This window comes from Globicephala melas, chromosome 3 (assembly GCF_963455315.2).
Source record: "Globicephala melas chromosome 3, mGloMel1.2, whole genome shotgun sequence".
NCBI lineage: Eukaryota > Metazoa > Chordata > Mammalia > Artiodactyla > Delphinidae > Globicephala > Globicephala melas.
Genome location: NC_083316.1, coordinates 50,680,505 through 50,704,055, shown reverse-complemented (window position 1 = coordinate 50,704,055; position 23,551 = coordinate 50,680,505). Strand labels below are relative to the sequence as shown.

Here is a 23,551-nt window from a genome sequence, read left to right as displayed (position 1 = left end):
AATAGAAAAGATCATTGAAACTAAGAGCTGTGTTTTTTTTTTAAAGATACAATAGATAAACCTTTAGCTAGACTTACCAAAAAATTTTAAATTGGACAACCTAGATAAAATTTAAATTCCTAGAAACATACAGCCCACCAAGACTGAATCATCAAGAAGCAGAAAATATGAACAGCTCAATTACTAGTAAGATGATTGAATCAGTAATCAAAAACTTCCCATCAAATAAAATCCATGACCAGATGGCTTCACTGATGAATTCTACCAAAAATTAAAAGAAAAACTAATGGTAATCCTCTTCAAATTCTTTCAAAAAATTGAAGAGGAGGGTAAATCAATGTGATACACCACATTAACAAAATGAAAGATAAGAATCACACGATCATCTTGATAGATGCAGAAAAAGCATTTGACAAAATTGAAGAATGCTTTGTGATAAAACTTTCAGTAAACTGGATTATAAAGAGAACATATGTCAACATAATAAAAAAACATATATGGCAAGCTCTCATCTAGCAACATACCAATGGTGGAAAACTAAAAGCTTTTCCTCTAAAAACAGGAATAAGACAAAGATGCCCATTCTCACCACTTTTATTCAACATAGTTTGGGGTCCTAGGCAATTAGCCAAGAAAAAAAGCCATCCAAAGCAGAAAGGAAAAAGTAAAATTGTCTCTATTTGTGGATGTTATGATAAAGAGAAAATCCTAAAGACTTCATAAAAAACCTCCTAGATATAATCAATAAATTCAGTAAAGATGCAGGATACCAAATCAATATACAAAAATCAGTTGTATTTCTATACACCAACAAAGAATTATCAGAAAGAAATTAAGAAAATACTATTGACAATACCATAAGAACACTGGAATAAATTTAACCAAGGAGGTGAAAGATCTGTACACTGAAAACTGTAAGACATTGATGAAAGAAATTGAAGAAGACACAAATGGAAAAATATTCCATATTCATGGATTGGAAGAATTAATATTGTTAAAATGTCTATCCTACCCCAAGTCACCTACAGATCCAGTGCGATCCTTATCAAAATTCCAATGGCATCTTTCACAGAAATAGAAAAAGCAATCCTGAAATTTGTAAGGAACCACAAAAAACCCCAAATAGCTAAAACGATCTTGAGAAAGAAGAACAAAGCTGGAGACATTACACTTTCTGATTTCAGACTATAGTAGAAAGCTGTAGTATTCAAAACTGTATGGTAGTGGTATAAAAACAGACACAGAGCAATGGAACAGAATAGAGAGCCTAGGAATAAATCCATACATATATAGTCAATTTTTGATAAAGGGGCCAAGAATATACAATGAGGAAAGGATAGCCCCTTCAATAAATGGTGCTCAGAAAAATGGATTGCCACATGCCACAGAATGAAACAGGACCCCTATCTTTCACCATACACAAAAAAATCAACTAAAAATGGATTAAAGACTTGCATGTAAAACCTAAAACTGTAAAATTCTTGATGAAAACATAGGGTATAAGTTCCTTGACACTGGTCTTGGCAATGATTTTTTGTATTTGACACCAAAAGTAAAGGCAACAAAAGCAAAAAAAAAAAAAAAACAAAAAAAACAAGTGGGATGACATCAAATAAAAAGCTGCTGCTCATCCAAGGAAGCCATCAAAAAAATGAAAAATCAACCTATGAATTGGGATAAAATATTTGCAAACTACGTATCTGATGTAAGGTTAATATCCAAAATAGACAAAGAACTCATACAACTCAATAGCAAAAACACAAATAACCCAACTAAAAAACAGGCAAATGGCCTGAAGAGACATTTTTCCAAAGAAAACATTCAACTGGACAACAGGTACATAAAAAGGTACTTTTAACATCACTAATTATCAGGGAAATGCAAATCAAAACCACAATGAGATATCAACTCACTGGTAGCATGATTATTATCTAAAATACAAGAGGTTAATACTGGAGAAGATGTGGAGAAAAGGGAACCATGCACACTGTTGGTGGAAATGTAAACTTGTGCAGCCACTATGAGAAACCATATGGAGGTTCCTCAAAAAATTAACAATAGAACTATCATAGATCCAGTAATCCTAATTCTGGGTACATATCTAAAGGAAACAAAATCACTATCTGGAAGAGATATACACCAAGGTATGTAAACTAACTAAATGTCCATTGATGGGTAAATGGATAAAGAAAGAGTGGTGTGTGTATGTATATATATATATATGTATATATATATATATATATATAATGGAATAATATGCAGCCTTAAAAAGGAAGGAAATCCTATCCTGCCATTTTGACACAGATAAATGTGGAGAGCATTGTGCTAAGTGAAATAAGCAAGACAGAGAAAGAAATACTGCATGCTATCAATTATACATGGAATCTAAAAAAACCCAAACAAAACAAAAAACAAACAAATAAACCAGAAAAACCTCATAGAAACACAGTAGAAAAATGGTTGTTTGGGGCTGAGGAGTGGGGCAAATAGGGAAAGGTTGGTAAAAGGGTACAGTCTTTCAGTTATAAGATGAATAAAGTCTCAGGACCTAATGTGGTTATAGTTGATAACATTGTATTGTATAACTGAAATTTGCTAAGAGAGTAGAACTTAAATGTTCTCACCAAAAAAACACAACAAACAAACAAACAAAAACTTAAAGAAAACATGTGAGGTGATGGTTGTGTTACCTGGCTCACTGTGGAGGTATCCTTTCACAATGTATACATATATCAAATTACCCAACTGTATACTTTAGATTCTTAAAAAAAAATTTATTTTGAGTCATTGATACTGCCAATAAAGCTGGAAAAAAAGAATAAGCAACCTTCATTAATGTCTGAATCCATATGTAACCTCCATGGGGTGATGTTGGGAGATATTTGGAAATATAAGGGCACTGGTAGTTACAATAAATGAAGGGTCTACTTCTGGTCAGGTCTGCTAAATGTTCAGCAATGTTGGATTAGTCTCATACAATGAAGAACTGTCTTGACCAAAAGACCAATAGGACTCCTTTTGAGAAACACAGTAGGGGTCCTTTATTTGAAACAAAATAAGGAATTAAGAAAATGACCCATGGGTAGTTAAATTCATAACTAAAGTTTGTTATTAGATAAACCTACCTTGTCAGATCATGGCTCAGACAGGGCCTTATTTAAGTAGCAATATCTATATCAAAAAGTTATTCCTAACATTTCTAAGTCTACAAATAGAAATTATTGAAATGATTTAGTAATCTATGCTATTAGTTATATCAGCTGGTTATCAGTTTTATAAATATTTACAGTCGCTTAAGTGAATGAAAAGGAATATATTTTCTAATTTTTGATTTATGTAACTAGAAATATTATGTTACTAGCTGTTAAATATTTTGGAGATCAACCTGATAGGAAATGTTGTTCAAGAAAGTCAGACTCCATTAATTTTCTTTTTTTTTGGCTGCGCCATGTGGCATGTGGGATCTTAGTTTCCTGACCAGGGATTGAACACACGCCCCCTGCGTTGGAAGTGTGGAGTCTTAACCACTGGACCACCAGGGAAGTCCCAGACTCCATTAATTCAATGACAACTCAGTTTAAGAAAAAAAAAGCGTTTTATCTGCTTGAGAGATTATTTTCCCTATTGAGAATTTAAAAAGGCACTATTACTTCAGATTCATCTTATCTTTTCAAAGCTCTGCTACTATTCCTGAGAAATCAGCACCCAGTTCACAGGAAGTCATATTATCACAACAGCTTGAAAAGTCTCATATTCGGCCACCAGTTGTCTGTATAAGCTCTTTTGAAAATAAACTAGTAACCTTATTCTTTTCTTGTTCTGTATGAAATCTTAGGACATACCACATAAGCAATGTAGAAAAAAATAAACAAAGTATAATACATATTTCAGAATGAACTCAAAAGTTTCTAGTTACTTAAATTGTCTCTTTTTAAATTCTTTGTAATATTTTTAGAAATTAACCTAATAGCCTTTCATTTTCTCAGACCAGAAAGAGTAACAAAAGAAAAAGCAGTTCCTGTGCCATATGTTATTATTTTCTCTCCTTGCTATTTTAAGAAAAAGGATATTTAAATGTAGTATTGAAGAAAAAAATTAACAGGATAGAAACTGTTTCCAGACAGATTATATTTTCAGATTATACTATACTATAACATATATAATTTATACATAATATTGCATTATATCCAATATATTTCAGCCCATCAGAAATGCAGAAGATCATATATTTTAAGTGATAATATAAAACAGCAGAACCTCTACTGTATTACCAAAATAGAATTGTTCACGAAAGAGTAGTAACCTAAAATTTCTCAACTTTTTCAATTTTCCTAGAAAAGTTAAAACGTGTATGTAGAGTAGACTTTTGCTAATAAAAACCATTTCATTGTCAGCACAGTTATGGAGGTTTTGCTTTAAATATCTTAAGCTGCTTTGCTTAATTATAGCACAAGCCTGATACTAGTGAAGGTAAAGATTTGAAGTTTACATCTGTTCAGTTGTTTGCAAGTTTTCAGTAGCAAATTATAAATCTGGAAATGTTAAAACAGTTTCATATTAGCTTATTAATTTTAATGAACTAATACTCTAATAGCTGTTGAAATTTGTGAGTAAACATCTCATTTAATATTCATCTTTTTAAAGCCATAATAAATAAGCCCTTCTATTTCATGTTCACTGTAAAAACAAAAGATACAGCTACAGCTACGGTATAGTGAATCATGGCAGTAGCTCCACCAGTTGGCAGAAAAGTCCTGGAACTTTCAAGCATATCTTCAGATCATTAGCATACTCCTTAATGTCCCCAAAGGAAAGAAGTTGGGATTGTCCCTACCCACTTCTCTACATACTTTTTTGTTTTGCAACTTCTTTTCCTCTCTTGAGACTACCTTGATAACCATTTCAACCCACTTCCCTTTTTTAACAGATTTTTAAAAATGTAATTTTTTTTTTTTTTTTTTTACAGATGAAAGAATAGGCAAATAGATTTGGTGCCTTGGATACAACATGGAAGTAATAAACACTTTGTTATATCCCATGGCATTTTCCCCCAGAGAGGTGTTCTCAGCATATTGGCTAAACTCTAATTTGTGCCATTACTTGCAGATTTCTTAAATTTGCACTGTAGTTTCAAATTAAATTTATATTTATGATCCAAAACAAATGGGCAACTGCCATGCACTATTAAACTATCACTGAATTATGTCAGAGTTAACTTCATTTCAGTGTAAGAAAAACACTAATCCTCTCCTTTATTTATAACATTGTATTCTGTCTGATTAATTCATTCTTCATAATAGCAAGGATATGATACTGCCTGGAAGTCAGAGAATAAATAGAAGGACTTTTCATGGTACCTTTCCATTTTGAGTCCACATTCTGTTTTGCTATATAGTCACAAATCCTAGCAGCTTCTAGAGTAATGTATCTCAGGCTTAGTACTTTGTCTGCATATTGGACAAAAGCTCTCCTGGGGAGCTTTAATTACTACTGATGTTTGAGATGCATCTCCAGAGATTCTGATTTAATTGGTATGGGATTTGACCAGGGGATTGGGGTTCACTTAAGGTCATAGTGTGAAATATCAGAAACCAATACCCAGAACTGTTTTGCTTCCAAAAAGCTGAACAAAACAAAACCTTACCTCTTCTCCTCCCTCATGCAAAAAAATTTTTTTTTCATCTGTTCAAGTTAATTGAGGACCTTGGAAATTTCCAAGACGAGATAAAAAGTTCTGTTTCATAATAATGGTTTTATTTTGTAGTTAATTTATTTTAGGGCATCCAGTTCCTGAAATTCTGGTTTAAACTTATGAGTGAGGATGATTATCTCTCTTGGAAGTTCTTTATGTCTTTATTAGTATCATCAAGCTAAATTCTTGACTGATTGATTGAAAGGAGACTGAGTACTTTACATTTTACTTTCCCTAAGAAATAAGTGATGCAAACTGTAATTTCTCTAGAAGCTAGTTATTTTAAATACATTGTGCAAATATAATCATATTCTACAAAAAAGAAAAAGAAAACCCAAAAATTCCTTACATAACTTCGAATCCATAACTTCAGGATTTTTTTGAGTCTAAAATAAATTTATAAGATTTAAAATCGTACATTTAAAATAATGGCTTATGAACAATGGAGGGTTTTGGTCCGTAATATGAGTAGTGCAGGATGATTATCCAATCTTTAGCTTACATATAGGAAAGCAAATTAGGGTCAACAGGGTCATGTATGCCTCCCTGCATAATTTTATCAGAAAGCACCATAATAACCCCAATATTTATACAAGAGAAAAACTAAGAAACAGGGAAGTGCTCATTAAATAAGATGAATTTAAAATTTGTTAATTATAGATGGATTGAAGAGATGCAATCTATAGTATCAGCAATGTCTTAATGAAAATTTCCTCAATGTTCAGATATAAATGATTTGAAAACTAGAATTTCTCTCTAAAGTCTAGGTCACTTCCACCAAGAACACTCATAACACCTGTCATGACAAATACAAATAGGAACAAACTATAAACAATTTACTTTGCATCTCCAACAGGAAGAAGATTCCTACTTTCCTACCCAGCAGGAGGAAGGAAGACATTTTCCTGACCCAGCAACAGCCCTGCCGATAAGAGGCTGTCACAACTCAGCCAATGAAAAGCCAATACACTCTGAACTCCCAGTTTCCTCCAATGGACTCTGTTTATAAGAGCCCCTTCTAACTCCCCGTTCTCCTCTGTAAAAGGACATTTATCTCCCTTGTTTTCTGGACTTGTCTGTGGTTTGCCACAGAGTACATGGCCTGAATTGTAATTCTTTGTTCTTTCTGAATAAACCCGTTTTGCTAGTAAAATAACTGGTTGTTTCTATTATTTTAGGTCAACATTTGAATGCTGGCCACATTTTCTTAACCTTTCCTTTCTTAAATTATGTCTCATAATTTTTTATTGTATGAATTATCCACGGAGATTGAAGTAGATATTATTTCCCTCCACAGAGGGTTGGCCCTTTTGTCAGGCAGACAGAGCGAGAGACACATTGTCTCAACTCAATAAGCTGGATTGAGGTTGAAGTTAGGTTGCAGCTTTAATTAGATTCAGTCAACCTCTGGTTTTAAATGGCTTAAAAGGGCATGACCTATGTTGTGTTTGTTGCAGGCTCCTTTAATGGGACTTGATGTCCTAAACCCTATGGAGTCCACTATGGGACTGCGGATTTGTACTCTGCTTTCAGGTCCTGACCCCTCCTTGAGCACGGTCCTTTGGGTTTTTTGGTTAAGAGTTTAGCAGGTCTCTATCTCCTCTAATCTGAAAGTTCTGCTTTTCAGAGGTTGTGAAAATAACTCCTTTGTCTTCCATCCTACATGGGTTTAAAATACAGTAAATGTCTTAAGGAGGATTCTTACTATGTGTTTGTTGTAGGCATCTCTACACTATGGCTTGATTTCTAAACTCTGTGAGATTGTTGGAGATTTCATTTTGCTCATTTGGGCCAACTGCTTAGCCTCTTGTACTGCCACAGCTCTCAGCAAATGTCTCTTATGGCCATATTTTCAGACTCCTCTTCCTACCTGACATGTCAGTCCATATGGTTGTCAAAACCTCAGCTGATTTCTCTTTCCTCTAGTAGAGTCCTCTGCCTATGGCAAGACTGATCCTCAGATAATTCCCAGACTCAGAAAATACTCCCAGAGAAGCCAATAGCTGGCAATATTAGCTTTCCTGGGGGACTCGCCCCCTACTGGAATTTTACTTATCTAGCCTTCCATAGATCTTTTATTTCTTTAAAAGTATAATTTTTCTAATTCATCACTTTACTCCCAGATATTGCCATTGAGGGTGATGACTTGCCATCACTTATTGTATCCTAATGTATCTTATTATATCTTCTATATCCTAGAGAAAGAAATCTCCACTGCTGTTATTGTAAGAAATAATAAGCCTGACCTATGTTTATCCTTGCATTTTTCAGAGTTCTGTGGCTGTTTTCTTATTTTTGTGCTCAAAATCAGATCCCATGCATCTCTCTAACCAGGTTTCCTCATCTGTCAATTTCAACTTTGTTGCTGATGATCAAATGAGATTGCTACTCTTCCAGTGAGGAACTAAGAGATAATAGCTCTGCATCTCATATATGTAACAGGTCCACAGCATAGTGGAGATCTGCTATAATTTTTCACAACATGTTCTGATTGTTTGGGATAAAAGGTGTAATAAACACAAAGAATAACATGCAGCCATTGCACAAACCCAGAAGCATCCTCAGAGTACCTTTATACGCCTTGCCCACCTCTGCATTTTAGGGTGCATATCCACTATCACCCACAAGGGTACACCACTCATCATGATTATAGAAGAGGATAAAGTGACCAGAGGGTCTCTCAGAGACGCAGGAAGTTTTCCATTACCTCTCTTAAGTCCCATCTCCTCAACCTTCATTTTTTTTTTTTTTTTTTTTTGCGGTACGTGGGCCTCTCACTGTTGTGGCCTCTCCCGTTGCGGAGCACAGGCTCCGGACGCGCAGGCTCAGCGGCCATGGCTCACGGGCCCAGCCGCTCCGCAGCATGTGGGATCTTCCCGGACCGGGGCACGAACCCGTGTCCCCTGCATCGGCAGGCGGACTCTCAACCACTGCGCCACCAGGGAAGCCCCCATTTTTTATTCCAAGATTGACCACAATTTTCCAGGATAATTCACAGTGAATACACATATTGCCTACTGCCCTAACAATGTCATACAGTGGTCAGACCTTAGAACACTTGAACATTTCTGAAGTCTTTAGACATTGATAGTCCAGTTTGAATTTGGCTGTGTTCTTTCACTTCCTTTCTGGTCTCTCTTAATCAAAGGTTCAAAAAATACAGGATCAAGTACCAAGGTCACCTTATTATATGTTTAAACGTTTTAACTCTGTGTCATCTATTCTGCAGGGTACATAGGGAAATCATTAGTAATGGGAAAGCACGGTATTAAAACGGTGAGCTCAGGGCCAAGGTCAGATGCAGCCACCCTCTCCCAGCATAAGAATTTGCTTCCAGTGCTAATTTCAGGGGTCCTGTGGTTAGTGAGTGGGCATGTACAGGCATATGTGTGCATCTATGTTATGTATGCAAGTATTTGTAAATGAAGGTAGCATTTCCTACCAACATCCTACTTCATATAGGATTAATAAAGCAACTTCTATATATGTGAAACCATGAAGCGGATAGAATTTATGTGTGTAAGAGAGTGTGTCTGTGTGTGTGGGGGTGGTGGTGGATAAAACTTCTGGTAATTTAAAAAATAACAGTTATAAAGTGGTGATATTTGAACAAAGTGTACAATTTGTATTATAATTTGGTTCAATCATAAACTTAATATAGAAGAAAAGGGTGTTTTAATTTTGAGTTCATTGCCCAATTGAATTATTCAGCCTTAGACAGAGACTATGAATTCCATGACCCAACACCAGAATAACACTGGGTCATGTGAAAAGGAATGGAAATATTCTAGATAAATGTAAGCTAGCACTTATATCTCTTATCAGGATTAACTGCACTGATGACTCTGTCAATCTTGGTTCCTTCCTCTGAAATATCTACCATTTCCAGGCATTGCATCCTCAATTTATTTTATCAGTATCCAATTGACACGGTTTCCAGTCCCATTAGTATCCCTGAAACAGGCAACCAGGACCCAGAAACCAGCTTCCATGAGGAACAGTTGAAGGAATGTGGATATTTTCTGTGTGGAATAAAGACTTCCAGAGAACATCATATATGTCTTTGAAAATTTGAAGAACAGTCTTATGGAGGAAGATGAAAACAGACTTGAATCAATAAAAGGAAACTGTGAAAAGGCAGATTTCATTTACACAGAAATTTATCTGAAAGAGTTGTTAAAATGGACAAACTTACTTTTTCAGGTAGTTAAGCTCCCTGTCATTGTATGTGATAAGCAGAATCTAGACATCCATCTCCGAGCATGATTGTTGAGGCTGTTCTTGTATTGGTTGGAGAAGTTACATTATGTATCTTCTCTAACTCTTTAGAATCTATGATTTTATATTTTAGTGGGATTGCATGTAACTACCTGTTTTTAAAGTAGTTTCTGATATTGTAAGGCTTATTACTGGTTTGGCTTCGAAATTTTAAACTCATTAGTAAACCCTATAGCAAAAACAGGGCCTGATTCTCCCATTAGAAAATAAATAGAAAGAAAAAGACAGAGTTCTTAGGCCCTTTCCAAAAATTATCTGTGAATAAAATCGTTTTAGTTTCAGAAGAAATGTAAAGGTTAATGAACTTTCTACTAAAAGACAGCACCACATCTAAAACATATTTTAAAATCCCTCTGACTTTACCTCCAACTTTCTGAGAAGGCAGATTTCTGGGTTATATTAAATTCCTGCTGTTTGATCATGTACTGTTTTGTTCTCTATTAGAGATAAGCATTTTTTTCCATGTGAATAGTCCTTCATTTATACTGAGCATGTTTAAACTTGCAGAATCAATCTAACACCTTCAGATGAACTAATGAGCAAATAAAACAATTCGCCAGGCTTTTACAAGAAATGAATGGATTTGTTATAAACATATCTCAAACACCTTCACTTCAGCTGCATGTTCTTGCCAGAAAAAATTAACACATTGGATTTTGATTTTTTTTTTTTTTTTTTACGGTACGCGGGCCTCTCACTGTTGTGGTCTCTCCCGTTGCGGAGCACAGGCTCTGGACGCGCAGGCTCAGCGGCCATGGCTCGCGGGCCCAGCCGCTCCGCGGCATGTGGGATCCTCCCAAACCGGGGCACGAACCCACGTCCCCTGCATCGGCAGGCGGACTCTCAACCACTGCGCCACCAGGGAAGCCCAACACGTTGGATTTTAAATCATGACTTTTATTTTGTTTGACTTGAGTATATTTAGAAAATAAAAATTCAACACTGTGGACTTTTTTTTTTTTTTTGGCAAAAAGATCTTAGTAAAACCTCTTAGCTGGTTAACTTTATATGTGTGTATATATACATATATGTACACGCACACAGACACACTTATGCAAAATTGGTTTCTTAGGAAACCAATGGTATGGCTGAAAATCATGTCAATTAGATAAAGATAAACTGAGGATGCAACGCCTGGAAACAGTAGGTACTTCAGAGAAAGGAACTAAGATTGACAGAGTCAGCAGTGTAATTGGTATCTGATAAGAAATGTAAAGTGCTAGCTCACATTTATCTAGAATATTTCCATTCCTTTTCACATAACCCATTTTATGTATAAACACTTAAAATATGTATTTGTAAAAAAAAATTAAAACATGTCTGCTTACTCATCAATATTTCTAAGACACTACTTGACATGGTGAAAGGGATGGGTCTGTACTAGGTAAGTGTGAGCGAGCTTTATGGCTGAATGAATTCAAAAGAGTTGATATAAACTTCACTAATTAGGAAATCTAAAACTATGTTAAAATGTTTTGTTTTTGTGGAAAGAACACTAATTGTACGGACCCAAAGGCGTCTATGGCAATGTTTATTCTTTCCAGTTATATCCCTCACCTTCCCACCTTACTTCCTTCTACCAACTTCTGAAAATTAAGCTGAAAAGAAACAATTTTGAGAAAACAATTAACATGGCATGGATGGCATGGTATGTTGAGTACTGTGGTATAATATGGATATCACAGATCCCAATTTTCAAGTATGATCCTAATTTTGTACAATTTCGTTATTTTTAATCAAGATGGTTCAATAAATATTGAATTAAGTGTGCTTTATTCTTATGAAAAATAATCAGAAATGAAGAATAACAAAAATACGGCATACAATATATTACTGAGATTACTGAGAGGGAAATTTATGACCTTAAATAATAATTTTTTAAAAATTAAAAGGATAAAAATTAATGTCCTAGAAAGCCACCTTAATATGGTATTAAAAGGACAGAATAAATTAAAAAATTGCAGTAAGGATTTAATAAAGAACAGGAATTAATGAAATTGAAAATAAAGATACGGTGAGTCAATTTCAAAAATTCATTAGTTAAAAAGAATAATAAAATTTACAAATATATAGCAAGATCAGGAAAAAAACAGGGCATGAGTAAATAATATTAATATACAAAGAGAACGGAATTATAGATACAAGAGAGATTAAATGATATGAACAACTTTTTGTCAAAAAATTTTAAAACAGAAAAAATTAATTCCTAGCAAAAAGATAAATTATATAAACTGATTCAAAAAAGAAATTGAGAAAACAAAGACATTTTGAAAAAGGAAACATAGGGGCAATCTTACTCATAAATGTAGATGTTAAAAAAAAAGAACCTCAAGCAAAAGTGGTATTCCCTGCTTTTCAAAAGTTCACTTTATGCCGTTTTTGCTTTTACGAAAGGCCTAAACTAATACCTCTTTTCACTAACTGAAAGAAATCTGAAAAAGATTTTGGCTTTTAAGCAAAAAGATGAAAATCGAAAAAAGAATTTTACGTTTGTTTTGCAGGGAGCTATCATAGAGGCAGCACATACCCCCAGTAGGCAGACTGGCACCAAGCTCCTTCCCCAGGATTACAGCCAATATCTCAGCATCAGGCTGCCATAGCATGAACCGTGTTTGTGAGCATCTGTGCTTTATCTCAGTTTATTTTGTGTATCCATTAGCAAGATGTGTCCTAAGGTAATTGTTTCTTTGCTTTACCCCTTTTGGCTTATGAAAAATTTCACAGGAATGCTCTACGTTCATATAGTGGGGGAAGCCTGAATTAGCAAACCAAGTTTACCAATGCACAAAAATGATCAAGTTGAGTTCTTCCCAAGAATACAACAGCAGTTTGACATTAGAAAATCTCCTACAATCTATTAATGTAATTCAGCGCATTAACAGATTGAAGAAGTAAATCCATTATAGTCATTTCAAAAATGTTGAAAAAAATCCCCAAATTAAAAATCCATTCAAGAAAGAGATTAAGAGAAAACTAGGAACAGATGGGAACTTTCTTAAAACCTGATAAACGGTATCTACCCAAGATACAGAGCAAGAATTCTACCCAATGGCAAATATTAAAATATTCCTTTTAATATCAGAGATGCTGCTATCGGTTTTTCTATTCAAAATTAAACAGAAGTCCTCACTCAGAAAGTATGACAAGAAAAAAAAGAAGAAAAAAAGGTATAATTAGTTTGAAAGATATGTGTCTTTATTTACATACAAGACAGATATGATTGTCTTCATTCAAAGCCCCCCAAACCCTATAAATAATGAAACTGAAGGTAATTTAGTAAGGTTGCTGAATATGGGATCAAAATCCCACAAGGACATTTCTATACAACAACAGAGAATAATTAACAAAACCCGGAATCACTATTTAATATTCAGAAAAGGGGGCTATTATTTGAAGAAAGACATGAACCCTCTGTAACACATGATAAGAGGTAGATTCTAGATAAAGACCTAAATGAGAAAGGTTTTATAATATTAACTTCATAGTTTTACCTAAGCAGAAACCTTTGTGGCCTAGGAATGGGTAAGAACTTCTTAAAACTTCAAAACACAATGACAATGCAAACTTAAGGTGGATTTAATTACGTCAAAGTTCAGAATTTCAGTGAAGGACACCATGGACAAACTTAATATACAGATAATAAAATGGGATAAGAGATTTATAGTGTCTAAAGCAGAAAATGGATTAATATCTAGAATATACAAGAAATTCTGTAAAACTGATAAGGGCAGAAACCACCTTAGAAAAATGAGAAAAGCAGTTACAGAAGAGGAATCTGAAAGACTGATGAGCATTTGTAGGGATCTTAAGCTACTAGAGATCAGATAAAAGCAAATTAAATCAATACTGAGTGTTCCTAATTTCCATTCTCTGTCAACGCTTGTCATTTTCCATAGTTCTAATTTCTTCCAACCCTCATGCACTGTTAATAGGTATCTATACTGGTCATTTGGGGGAACTGTTGGCATTATTTACTCAAGTTAAGTATATTCATATTCTGTGACCCATACATTCTGCTCCTGAGTCTATAGGCCAAAGAAATTTTGACAAGGTCCATATTAGGATATTCATTAGTATTACATGTAGTGGCAGGAAGCTGGAGGTAGTCTGTGTTCCAGTCAGTGAATAGTTGGATAAAATGTGGTAGATGCACACCTTAGGATAACATTATTTAGAACCCACAGATTATAAATACACATAGCTACCCGGATGCATCTAAAAGCCTAGTGCTAGATGAAAAAGATAAGAAACAGCGCAATATATAATGACACCATTCCCGTAAATTAAAATATACGCACAGAAAACAATAAACATAATTTAAGAAAACAATAAAAAAGATACAGATTAAATAAACTCAACATAATGGAAAGTAGGATATGAGGATAAAAGGAAACAAATGAGTGTGTGGACTGGTGATGATGGTAGCTGTTAATTAAGAAGTGGGACTGCAGCAACTATATAAACTCAAGGTTCAGAGGAGGAGAAAAAAGGATGACAACATAGCAAATATATGTGAATAAATCTCACCAAAACATGTATAAAACACTTGTAAAGGAAATTATCACATTTTATTATAGACATTAAATATTTAGGAGATCTAAATAAAAGAAGAGAAAAACCAGTTAGTGGATGGGGAAAGTTATTATTAGGATGTCAATTCTCCCCACATTGACTCATGCATTGAATAGGAACTTCTTCCTTTAATCCAACCTGGTTTTCATGGAACTTGACAAGATGATTCTAAAATTCAAAGAGCCAAAAAAAAAAAAAAAAGAAAAGAAAAAAAAAAGGCCAAGACACTCATGCAGCAAAACAAGTTTGAAGGGAGATATCAAAACTTCTTACAAGGCTCCAGTAATTGAGACAGTATGGTATTGGCACAGGATTTGATATACAGACCAAAGGAACCAAATAAAGACCTCAGAAATAGACTCACACGAATGGAAATTTAAAATATAACAGATTAGCACTGTGAATCAGTGGGGGAAATAATGAATTATTTTCAGTAAATGGTGGTTGGAAAAAATTAAATGGGAAAAAATCCCAAAGTGACTGGCTCTCTACCCTATAACACAACCCCCCTCCCCGCCAAAACCCAGAAAATATCAACAACACAAATCATTTTGAAAATATTTGAAATATAAATATTTGAAAAATAAAATATTTTTTTAAAAAATTGAAAATATTTGAAAAATACCCAGGAAAATATGTTTATGACACTGGGGATAGAGAAGAATTTCTTAAGGCAGATAACACATGCCAGAAAGATGATAAAGAAAATGAAGAACTACAATTCATTAAAAGATATCATAGAGTGAAAAGACAAACCACAAATGAGAGAAGAGAGTTGCCATTCAAATAATTAAAAAAGGAGTCAGCAGAAAATATTTTAACACTCTCAAAAATCAACAAGAAAAATGCAATCAATAGGAAAATGGACAAAATTTGTAAAGGAATTTCACAGATGAAGAAATTCTATAACTAATACACATACAAAGTTATTTTCAATCCCTACTGGTAATTAGAGAAAGTGAAATTAAATCCCCAGTGAGATATCATTTTATACCTATCAGACTGGCAAAATCTAAAGGACTGAAAACATCAAATGTGGTAAACAAAGTTGGTGACAGATCAGCAGTCATTTAGGAAAATGGTTTGGTTTAGGTAGTCAAATTAAAGATGTGTTTTTCTTATGACCCAGCTGTTTGCTACTGGCATTTATTCTAGAGGAACTCTTATGCTCCAGGACAGATGAAAATAATATTTATAGCAGTGTTGTTTATAAACAAAAAATGGGATAACTCAGTTGTTCATCAACAGGAGAATAGATAAATTGTACCATATTCACATAGTGGGTGATAGTATAGCAGTAAAAATAAATGAATGTGGCTACGCTCACTGAAAAGACAAATCCAAGAAACATAATGCTGAATGAAAAAGCAAATATAGAATACATACATTGTTACCCCTGCAAAAGTTCAAAGACAAGCAAAATTAAATAACACTGAGTAAGTATACATATGTATACTTACTTGTGCAAAGAAATGATAAATACAAAATTCGGGGGAGGCAGGAAGCAAACAAAGGAGTACAGACGGTGCTTCAGTAATACTGGTAATTGAGTCTGGTTTGTGATTAAAATCCTACATGCGGCTTTTCAGGCCTGACCATAGGCAATTATGGAGGCTTTACCTGGTAGGCATCACAGAAGAAAGCTGCCCTCCCCACACCAGATCTGGTGTAAAGCCAGTGCATTACAATCTCTGAAGGAGCTGCAATCAAGGTCTCAGGCCCCTGGCCTGTGATGCTCTTTCATATATTTACGGTCCTCAGCACCTGCATTCCTGGGTCCTTTATCTGAAGGCTTGGGCAGAGGGCTTCTGGATCTCTGCTGAGACCTCTTTAGAGGGGTATTAGGGAGAAACCTTAAAGATACTTTTCCCCACTCTGAATTAGTACTCAGTACTTTTCCACTCCTAGTCTTCCCTTCTTTCCCCCGCCAAAAATAAAACTCCAACACACACACATATACACCCCTCAGGGCCCATGAAAGTACCAAGGCCTTTTGTTCGGGGCCTCCTCAACAGTAAGATTATCCCCACATCTGTCCTGGTCGACCTGACCCTGGACCAGTGCACTGTTCCATGGGGGAAAATAGAATATTGGGGGTGGGGGGGGTTGGCATTTCCTCCGGTTTTACACTCTTGTTTACACCACTGTACCAAGTGATTAAAGGCTTAACTCTTTCAGTTTTGGCTGAGGCTTGCTTAGCATAGCTGAGCTCTTGATAGTAATATATTGCTTAAGTTAGGTTGTATAATAAAGCTACTTTGAACCTCCTCCATAAAAACTTATAAAAAGTTAAAGTTCTGTGGAACTTCTATGGGGAGGACAAATAAGACTAAATCACAAAGAAGCAAATATTTAATTTATAGCTTCAGTACCCCAGAGTACACAAAGACAAAGGATACTGAGGGATTATCAGAAAAGTGACTCATTCTTTTTAAAATGTGGGTATAGGGTAGAAGGTAGGATACAAAGGAATCTTTTAAAGCACATAATTCATACAATAAATTTTCTCTTCTTTGGTATGAAATCCTTTAAGTAAGACTGAATTTCACATTATATTTTGGGCTAAATGTAATATATTTTAAAATGTATCTATACCAAATCTATGGACAATGGGTTTCTATAGTTACTTACCATTTTATAAAACAGTATGTACTTATAAAATGTCTTTAAACTAAGTTTCTTCATTCAAACTACTGTATAAAGTTATATTTGTCCTTAAACTACTTTCTTCAAACCTTGAGGATTTTGTAATTCAATTTATCTTTTGCCTCAACCATACAAGGCTCTGTTTTTACCTCCTTTTGGTTTACATCATTGCTGTACTGATCTTATCGGTCTTCTTATGTAGAAGTCCCTCCGGTTCCCTGAAGATCAGAGTTCCCCATATCTGAGCTTCTCCAACCAGACCCCCCAAAAACATCATAAGGGTAAATACTAAAACTGCACAAACTGTTCTGACAGACCATGGTTTTATAAAAGATGAAATTATATTTTATGTTTATACTGTCTGATCATCATTACACATAACAAATTCTCAAAGGTGAAAAAGGTATTAGAGATTGCCTTGCCCTAATTTGATAATTCCTTATATCTATATAGTGCAATTAGTTATAATTTAGAATGTGCTTTCACATCAGCTCATTTGATCCTTGTAACTATATTAATTAGGAATATATAATTATTACCATCTTACAGATCAGAAACAAACAAAAGAAGAGGTTTCTATGATATCCCTGAGGTCATACATTTAGTTAGACATGAACTCAGAAATAAGTATTCCTTGTCCTCTGTACAAGCATGAGACACTCTATACTAAAGCACAGACACTTTCTACTTATCCTAAACTTGTGGGACAACTTGTAAAATATTAAAATAAAACAGTATGAAAGTGAAACACTTCCAAACTCATTCTATGAGGCCACCATCATCCTAATACCAAAATCAGACAAAGATACCAGAAAAAAAAAAGAAAATTACAGGTCAACATCATTGATGAACACAGATGCAAAAATCCTCAACAAAATACTAGCAAACTGACTCCAACAGTACATTAAGAGCCAGAGCAATCCTGAGAAAGAAAAATGGAGCTGGAAGAGTCAGACTCCCTGACTTCAGCCTGTACTACAAAACTACAGTAATCAAAACAGCATGGTACTGGCAAAAATACATAAATATAGATCAATGGAACAGGATAGAAAGCCCAGAAATAAACCCACCCACTTATGGTCAATTAATCTATGATAAAGTGGGCAACACCATACAATGGAGAAAAGACAGTCTCTTCAGTAAGTGGTGCTGGGAAAACTGGACAGCTACACGTAAAAGAATGAAATTAGAACATTCTCTAACACCATATACAAAAATAAACTCAAAATGGATTAAAGACCTAAATGTAAGACCAGATACTATAAAAGTCCCAGAGGAAAACATAGGCAGAACACTCTTTAACATAAACCACAGCAATATTTTGGGGGGACCCATCTCCTAGAGTAATGGAAATAAAAGCAAAAATAAACAAATGGGACCTAATTAAACTCAAAAGCTTTTGCACAGCAAAAAAGACCACAAACAAAACAGAAAGGCAGCCTATGGAACAGGAGAAAATATTTGCAAATGATGTGACCAACAAGGGATTAATTTCCAAAATATACACACAGCTCAATATCAAAAAAACCCAACCCAATCAAAAAATGGGCTGAAGACCTAAACAGACATTTCTACAAAGAAGACATACAGATGGCTACTAGGCATGTAAAAAATGTTCAACATGGCTAATTATTAGAGAAATGCAAAGCAAAACTACAATGAGGTATCACCTCAAATCAAAAAATCTACAAATAATGCTGGAGAGGGTGTGGAGAAAAAGGAACTCTCCTACACTGTTGGTGATAATGTAAATTAGTACAGTCACTATAGAGAATAGAGTATGGAGGTTCCTTAAAAAACTAAAAATAGAGTTACCATATGATCCTGTAATCCCACTCTTGGTCATATATCTGGAACAAACTCTAATTCAAAAAGATACATGCACCCCTATGTTCATAGCAGCACTATTTACAATAGCCAAGACATGGGAACAACCTAAATGTCCACTGACAGATGAATGGATAAAGATGTGGTGTGTGTGTGTGTGTGTGTGTGTGTGTGTGTGTGTGTGTTTATATATATCTATATCTATGAATGATGGAATATTATCCAACCATAAAAAAGAATGAACTAATGGCATTTGCAGCAGCATGGATGAACCTAGAGATTATCATAGTAAGTGAAGTGTAAGACAGACAAAGACAAATATCATATGGTATCACTTATATGTGGAATCTTAAAAAAAAAAGATACAAATGAACTTATTTACAAGACAGAAATAGACCCATGACATAGAAAACAAACTTATGGTTACCAAAGGGGAAAGGGTCAGGGAAGGGATAAATTAAGAGTTTGGGATTAACATACACATACTACTATACATAAAATAGATAACGAACAAGGACCTACTGTATAGCACAGGAAACTAGACTTAATATCTTGTAATAACCTATAAGGGAAAAGAATCTGAAAAGGAATATATATATATATATATATATATATGTGTGTGTGTGTATATACATACATATTTAAAACTGAATTGCTCTTCTGTACACCTGAAACTAACATGACATGGTAAATCAACTATACTTCAATAAAAGAGAAATAATTTATTAAAATAAAACAGATTAGAACCAATAAAATGAAATGAACTTAAATTATGATAATGAGTTGTTCAAAACCTTTATAAGGAATACCAATGCTTTTGTCAAATATAGCTTTTGTCAAATCTGTTACTTTTGAGTTCATTATCTACATATTAAACATTACTGACATCAAGGCAAAGTTAATTTAATCATGAGTTTTTCTCAGATTTTGCTCTTACTGTATAGTCTCCATTTTTTTCATATGTACACCTGTAGCTTTCAGTAAAAGGATACTTAGCAAAATCCTTACTTAAAATTGACGAGTAAAGAAATATTTTTCTACTAATATATCTAAGGCAGAAAGAAAACAGCTTTAAAGAAGACCTTGGACAAGGTTACCAGACTTTTCTTCCTTTTTTTTTTTTGCATTAGCTTCCTTACCTCCAAAAAGATGGAATGCTTTTCTGCGGCTTGGTAGGGGCCACTTTGCAGAGCTGGATTTCTGAAAGCTTTGTTTTCTTTTCAAATATTCTTTAGTAAAGAATGTTTTTGTGGCATTGTTCAGTTCTAGAGTAAAGCAAAAGAAAATAGTATTTTTAAACATTAATTTGAGTAAAATGGCAAGAACCTGAAAAATGGTTGTTGTAGTATTTTGATAATAAATTCAGATCTCTTTAAGACAGTGAAGACAAAAGTACAGTCAACTTTTTTTTTTAACCCAAGCAAACCTAACTCCTCTGAATTTGATGCAACTCTGATATGCCTACACACAGAACACACACCTACTGAGCAGCTCCTATGTCAGATACTACACCAGATATGCAGAACACAGTGATGAATGAGACATAGCCCTGCCCTCAAGAAGACTGCAGTCTAAAAGATGGAAATAAACAGGTAGACCAGAAAAAGGGGGGAAACGTGTTATGGGTGTAGCAATAGAATAACTAGAGTGTAACCATGGCTCAGGAGTGATAATGAAAAGGAAAAATCCTTAGAACTTTTTATGTCATAGTCTCTTTATTTCATTCCATATGTGATGGGTTGACCATTTAGATGCTAACGCTGCTGATATGAAGAAGTTTAAAAGATGTAGAGATAAATTCTCAACCTTTCAGAAACATTAATGAGTTAAAGAGAAAAGGAAAATATTCATTTGAAATAAACGAATACCAAAGATCACATATGATGACATTCACTTTATTTTTAAAATTTTATTTATTTATTTATTTATTTATTTAGGCTGTGCTGGGTCTTAGCTGCACCACGCAGGATCTTTTTTTTTTTTTGCAGTAGGCGGGCCTCTCACTGTTGTGGCCTCTCCCGTTGCGGAGCACAGGCTCCGGACGTGCAGGCTCAGCGGCCATGGCTCACGGGCTCAGCCGCTCCGCGGCACGTGAGATCTTCCCGGACCAGGGCACGAACCTGTGTCCCCTGCATCGGCAGGCGGACTCTTAACCTCTGTGCCACCAGGGAAGCCCCACCCAGGATCTTTTAGTTGAGGCATGCAGGCTCTTAGTTGTGGTCCAGTGGGTAAGACTCTGCGCTTCCAATGCAGGGGTTTGCTCTCTGGTGGGGGAACTAGATCCCACATACATTCACTTTAAGAGTCTCTGGATACGAGCCAGGGAAAGCAAGGCATGATCCGAGTTGAACTGTTCGATGGAGAAGTTCTTCTCAGGCAGGCCAGTGTAGAGCTGGTTACTAACTGAGAAATAAAGTAGTCTTTCCATCAATGATGCCCTCTTACTTTCATCCCACAATTATTCCTATACTATCTTCTCTGTTTCCATCCTTCAGGCTTTGAGCTTCTGCTCAAACCAGTTACATCAAATTATCTCTATTTTTCCTAATTACTCTCCAGGATTGATTCTTTCCTTAAGCAATTCACAGGGAAAACAGATTCTCAGAGTTTACATTTAACAGCAAAAGAAACAATGTAAAAAACAGACCACTCCAAGCAAGGGAGGTTAAGTATTAAACTGGCAACTCCCTTCTCCATTCTACACCCAAGGGCCAGTAATTAAAGCACACAAGATAGAGAAAAAGTAATTTCATAGTCTGTGTACTCATCGTGTATGTTGGAGGTTGTTATGGCTAGTGAATGTTTTATCCTTCATATGTTTAACAGTTAAATCATTTCAGATTGGATATTCTCGCAGTGTTTTCTGCAGCAGTGCACAGGTGTTTTATCAACGTCCACTCTGCCCACTGCCTGTGAACAGCCCCTTAGTGTAAGATGGTCATGGCACTACTACCTGGTTAAAAGGACTCATCAGTGTCATTCATACTGATGAAGAGAATGGAAGAGATTATCAAATGACTTATAACACATTCACTTATAGTAACAATTCTTGCAGGACTTATCCTTAAGCAGTGATGACTGTAATTCAGGTTATTTTCTGAGAAATTAAAAATCCTATAAGTGGTATTGTGTTAACAATTAACTCTAGGGCAAATTGACTCACAACTTCCTAAATGCCTTTAAAAGTAAGACCAGTGTGGTGGGTAAATGATTTCATGTGGGAGATAATATAAACCAAGGTGAAGAGTTTGAAACTCAAGAATTCTTATTCCCCTCCTTTCTATTTCTCCTCTCCACCTCCTCCTCCTTCTGGAGAGCTTGTAGCCATGCTCTAAAATGTTGATGCAATAACCAGAGGATGCCACTGCACTGCCCTCTCTTAAAATGAAAACTTATTTGGAAGTGTAATTGATTTCAGTAAACCAGATCAAAAAGACATTCTTGTAAGAGTTGGCCAATAAGTGCAGTTTTGAAAGCTGGTCACAAATCAAACTTCTCTTAGACGATACATGAGAGAGGTAAAAGTAATAATGATAACTGTGATATTTTTGTTTTCTAGCTTCAAGGAACTTATTACACAATGCACTTTTAACCTACATAACAAACCCATGTGATTAATGCACCAAAAAAAAAAAGGGTTCATAAAAATATTTATAATACCTACAAAAACTATGATCAGAGAAATTACTAAAATGTGCAAAATGAGATGGGAGATGTACCTACAACATTTTGTTGAACATAAATACATGTGTCCATAACATAATCTTATGAGATGTTGGAAGATTTTATTTATTACACTGATCTGAAAGGCCTTTGGAGAAAAGAGGACCTAGAAGCCCTTATCCCTCCATTTCTGGGGCAAATAAGAACTGGGTTCTAATGCTTCTTAACTGTGGCACCTTTCGTAAGTTGTTGAACTTCTCTTTGTACTCACTTTCTACCCTATCTCTGGCAAACATTTATTTTGCAATAGCTATGTGTCTAGCACTTTACTGGTATAGCTATAAATATAGAAATTAATTAAATGTAATTCCTGTCTGCTGGGCATTGTACTAGATCACTGATTCCAAAATACACGTCTGGAGCCTGGCTATGCATCAAAATTGCTGAGGGCACTTGTTAAAAAGACAAATTCTAGGACCTTGCCCAGATATTACTGAAGCAGAATTGCTGTGGATGTGACCTAGGAGTCTTTGCTTTCTACAGGCTCCTTGGGTGATTCTGATGCACAGTCAAATTTGATAACCACTGGATGAAATGACCTTAAATCCTTTTCTGTTCTAAAATTACCTGAATTTATTTAAATAGGTTAAACCTTATATCACTCTGGTATAAACTGTACAAACCTTACCCAAGGATGTTGTTCTTTCTATAGAACAGTGTTGCTTCATTCTAGTGGCATTTGAACTTGGAACTCCAGGATATTGCAACAAAAAAAATATTCAGTACTACCTTTCTCAGAATTATTTGGAAGAAGCACTGAGAAAAATCTGAAGGCAGACCAAGATGTAGGGCTTGGAGTAAAAGGTGATAAAA

The 23,551-nt window shown here is 35.0% G+C and overlaps 1 protein-coding gene across 4 annotated transcripts in view; it reads right to left on the bottom strand.

Moving 5' to 3' along the window:
* The window catches only part of RNF180 (ring finger protein 180), a 280,386-nt gene that overhangs the window by 30,658 nt on the left and 226,177 nt on the right, over positions 1–23,551 (bottom strand). For all 4 annotated transcript variants that reach the window (XM_060295817.1, XM_030844068.2, XM_060295818.1 and 1 more), the window contains one exon: positions 20,155–20,280. In XM_060295817.1, the coding sequence (XP_060151800.1) occupies positions 20,155–20,280 (126 nt within the window). The remainder of the gene's footprint in view (positions 1–20,154; positions 20,281–23,551) is intronic.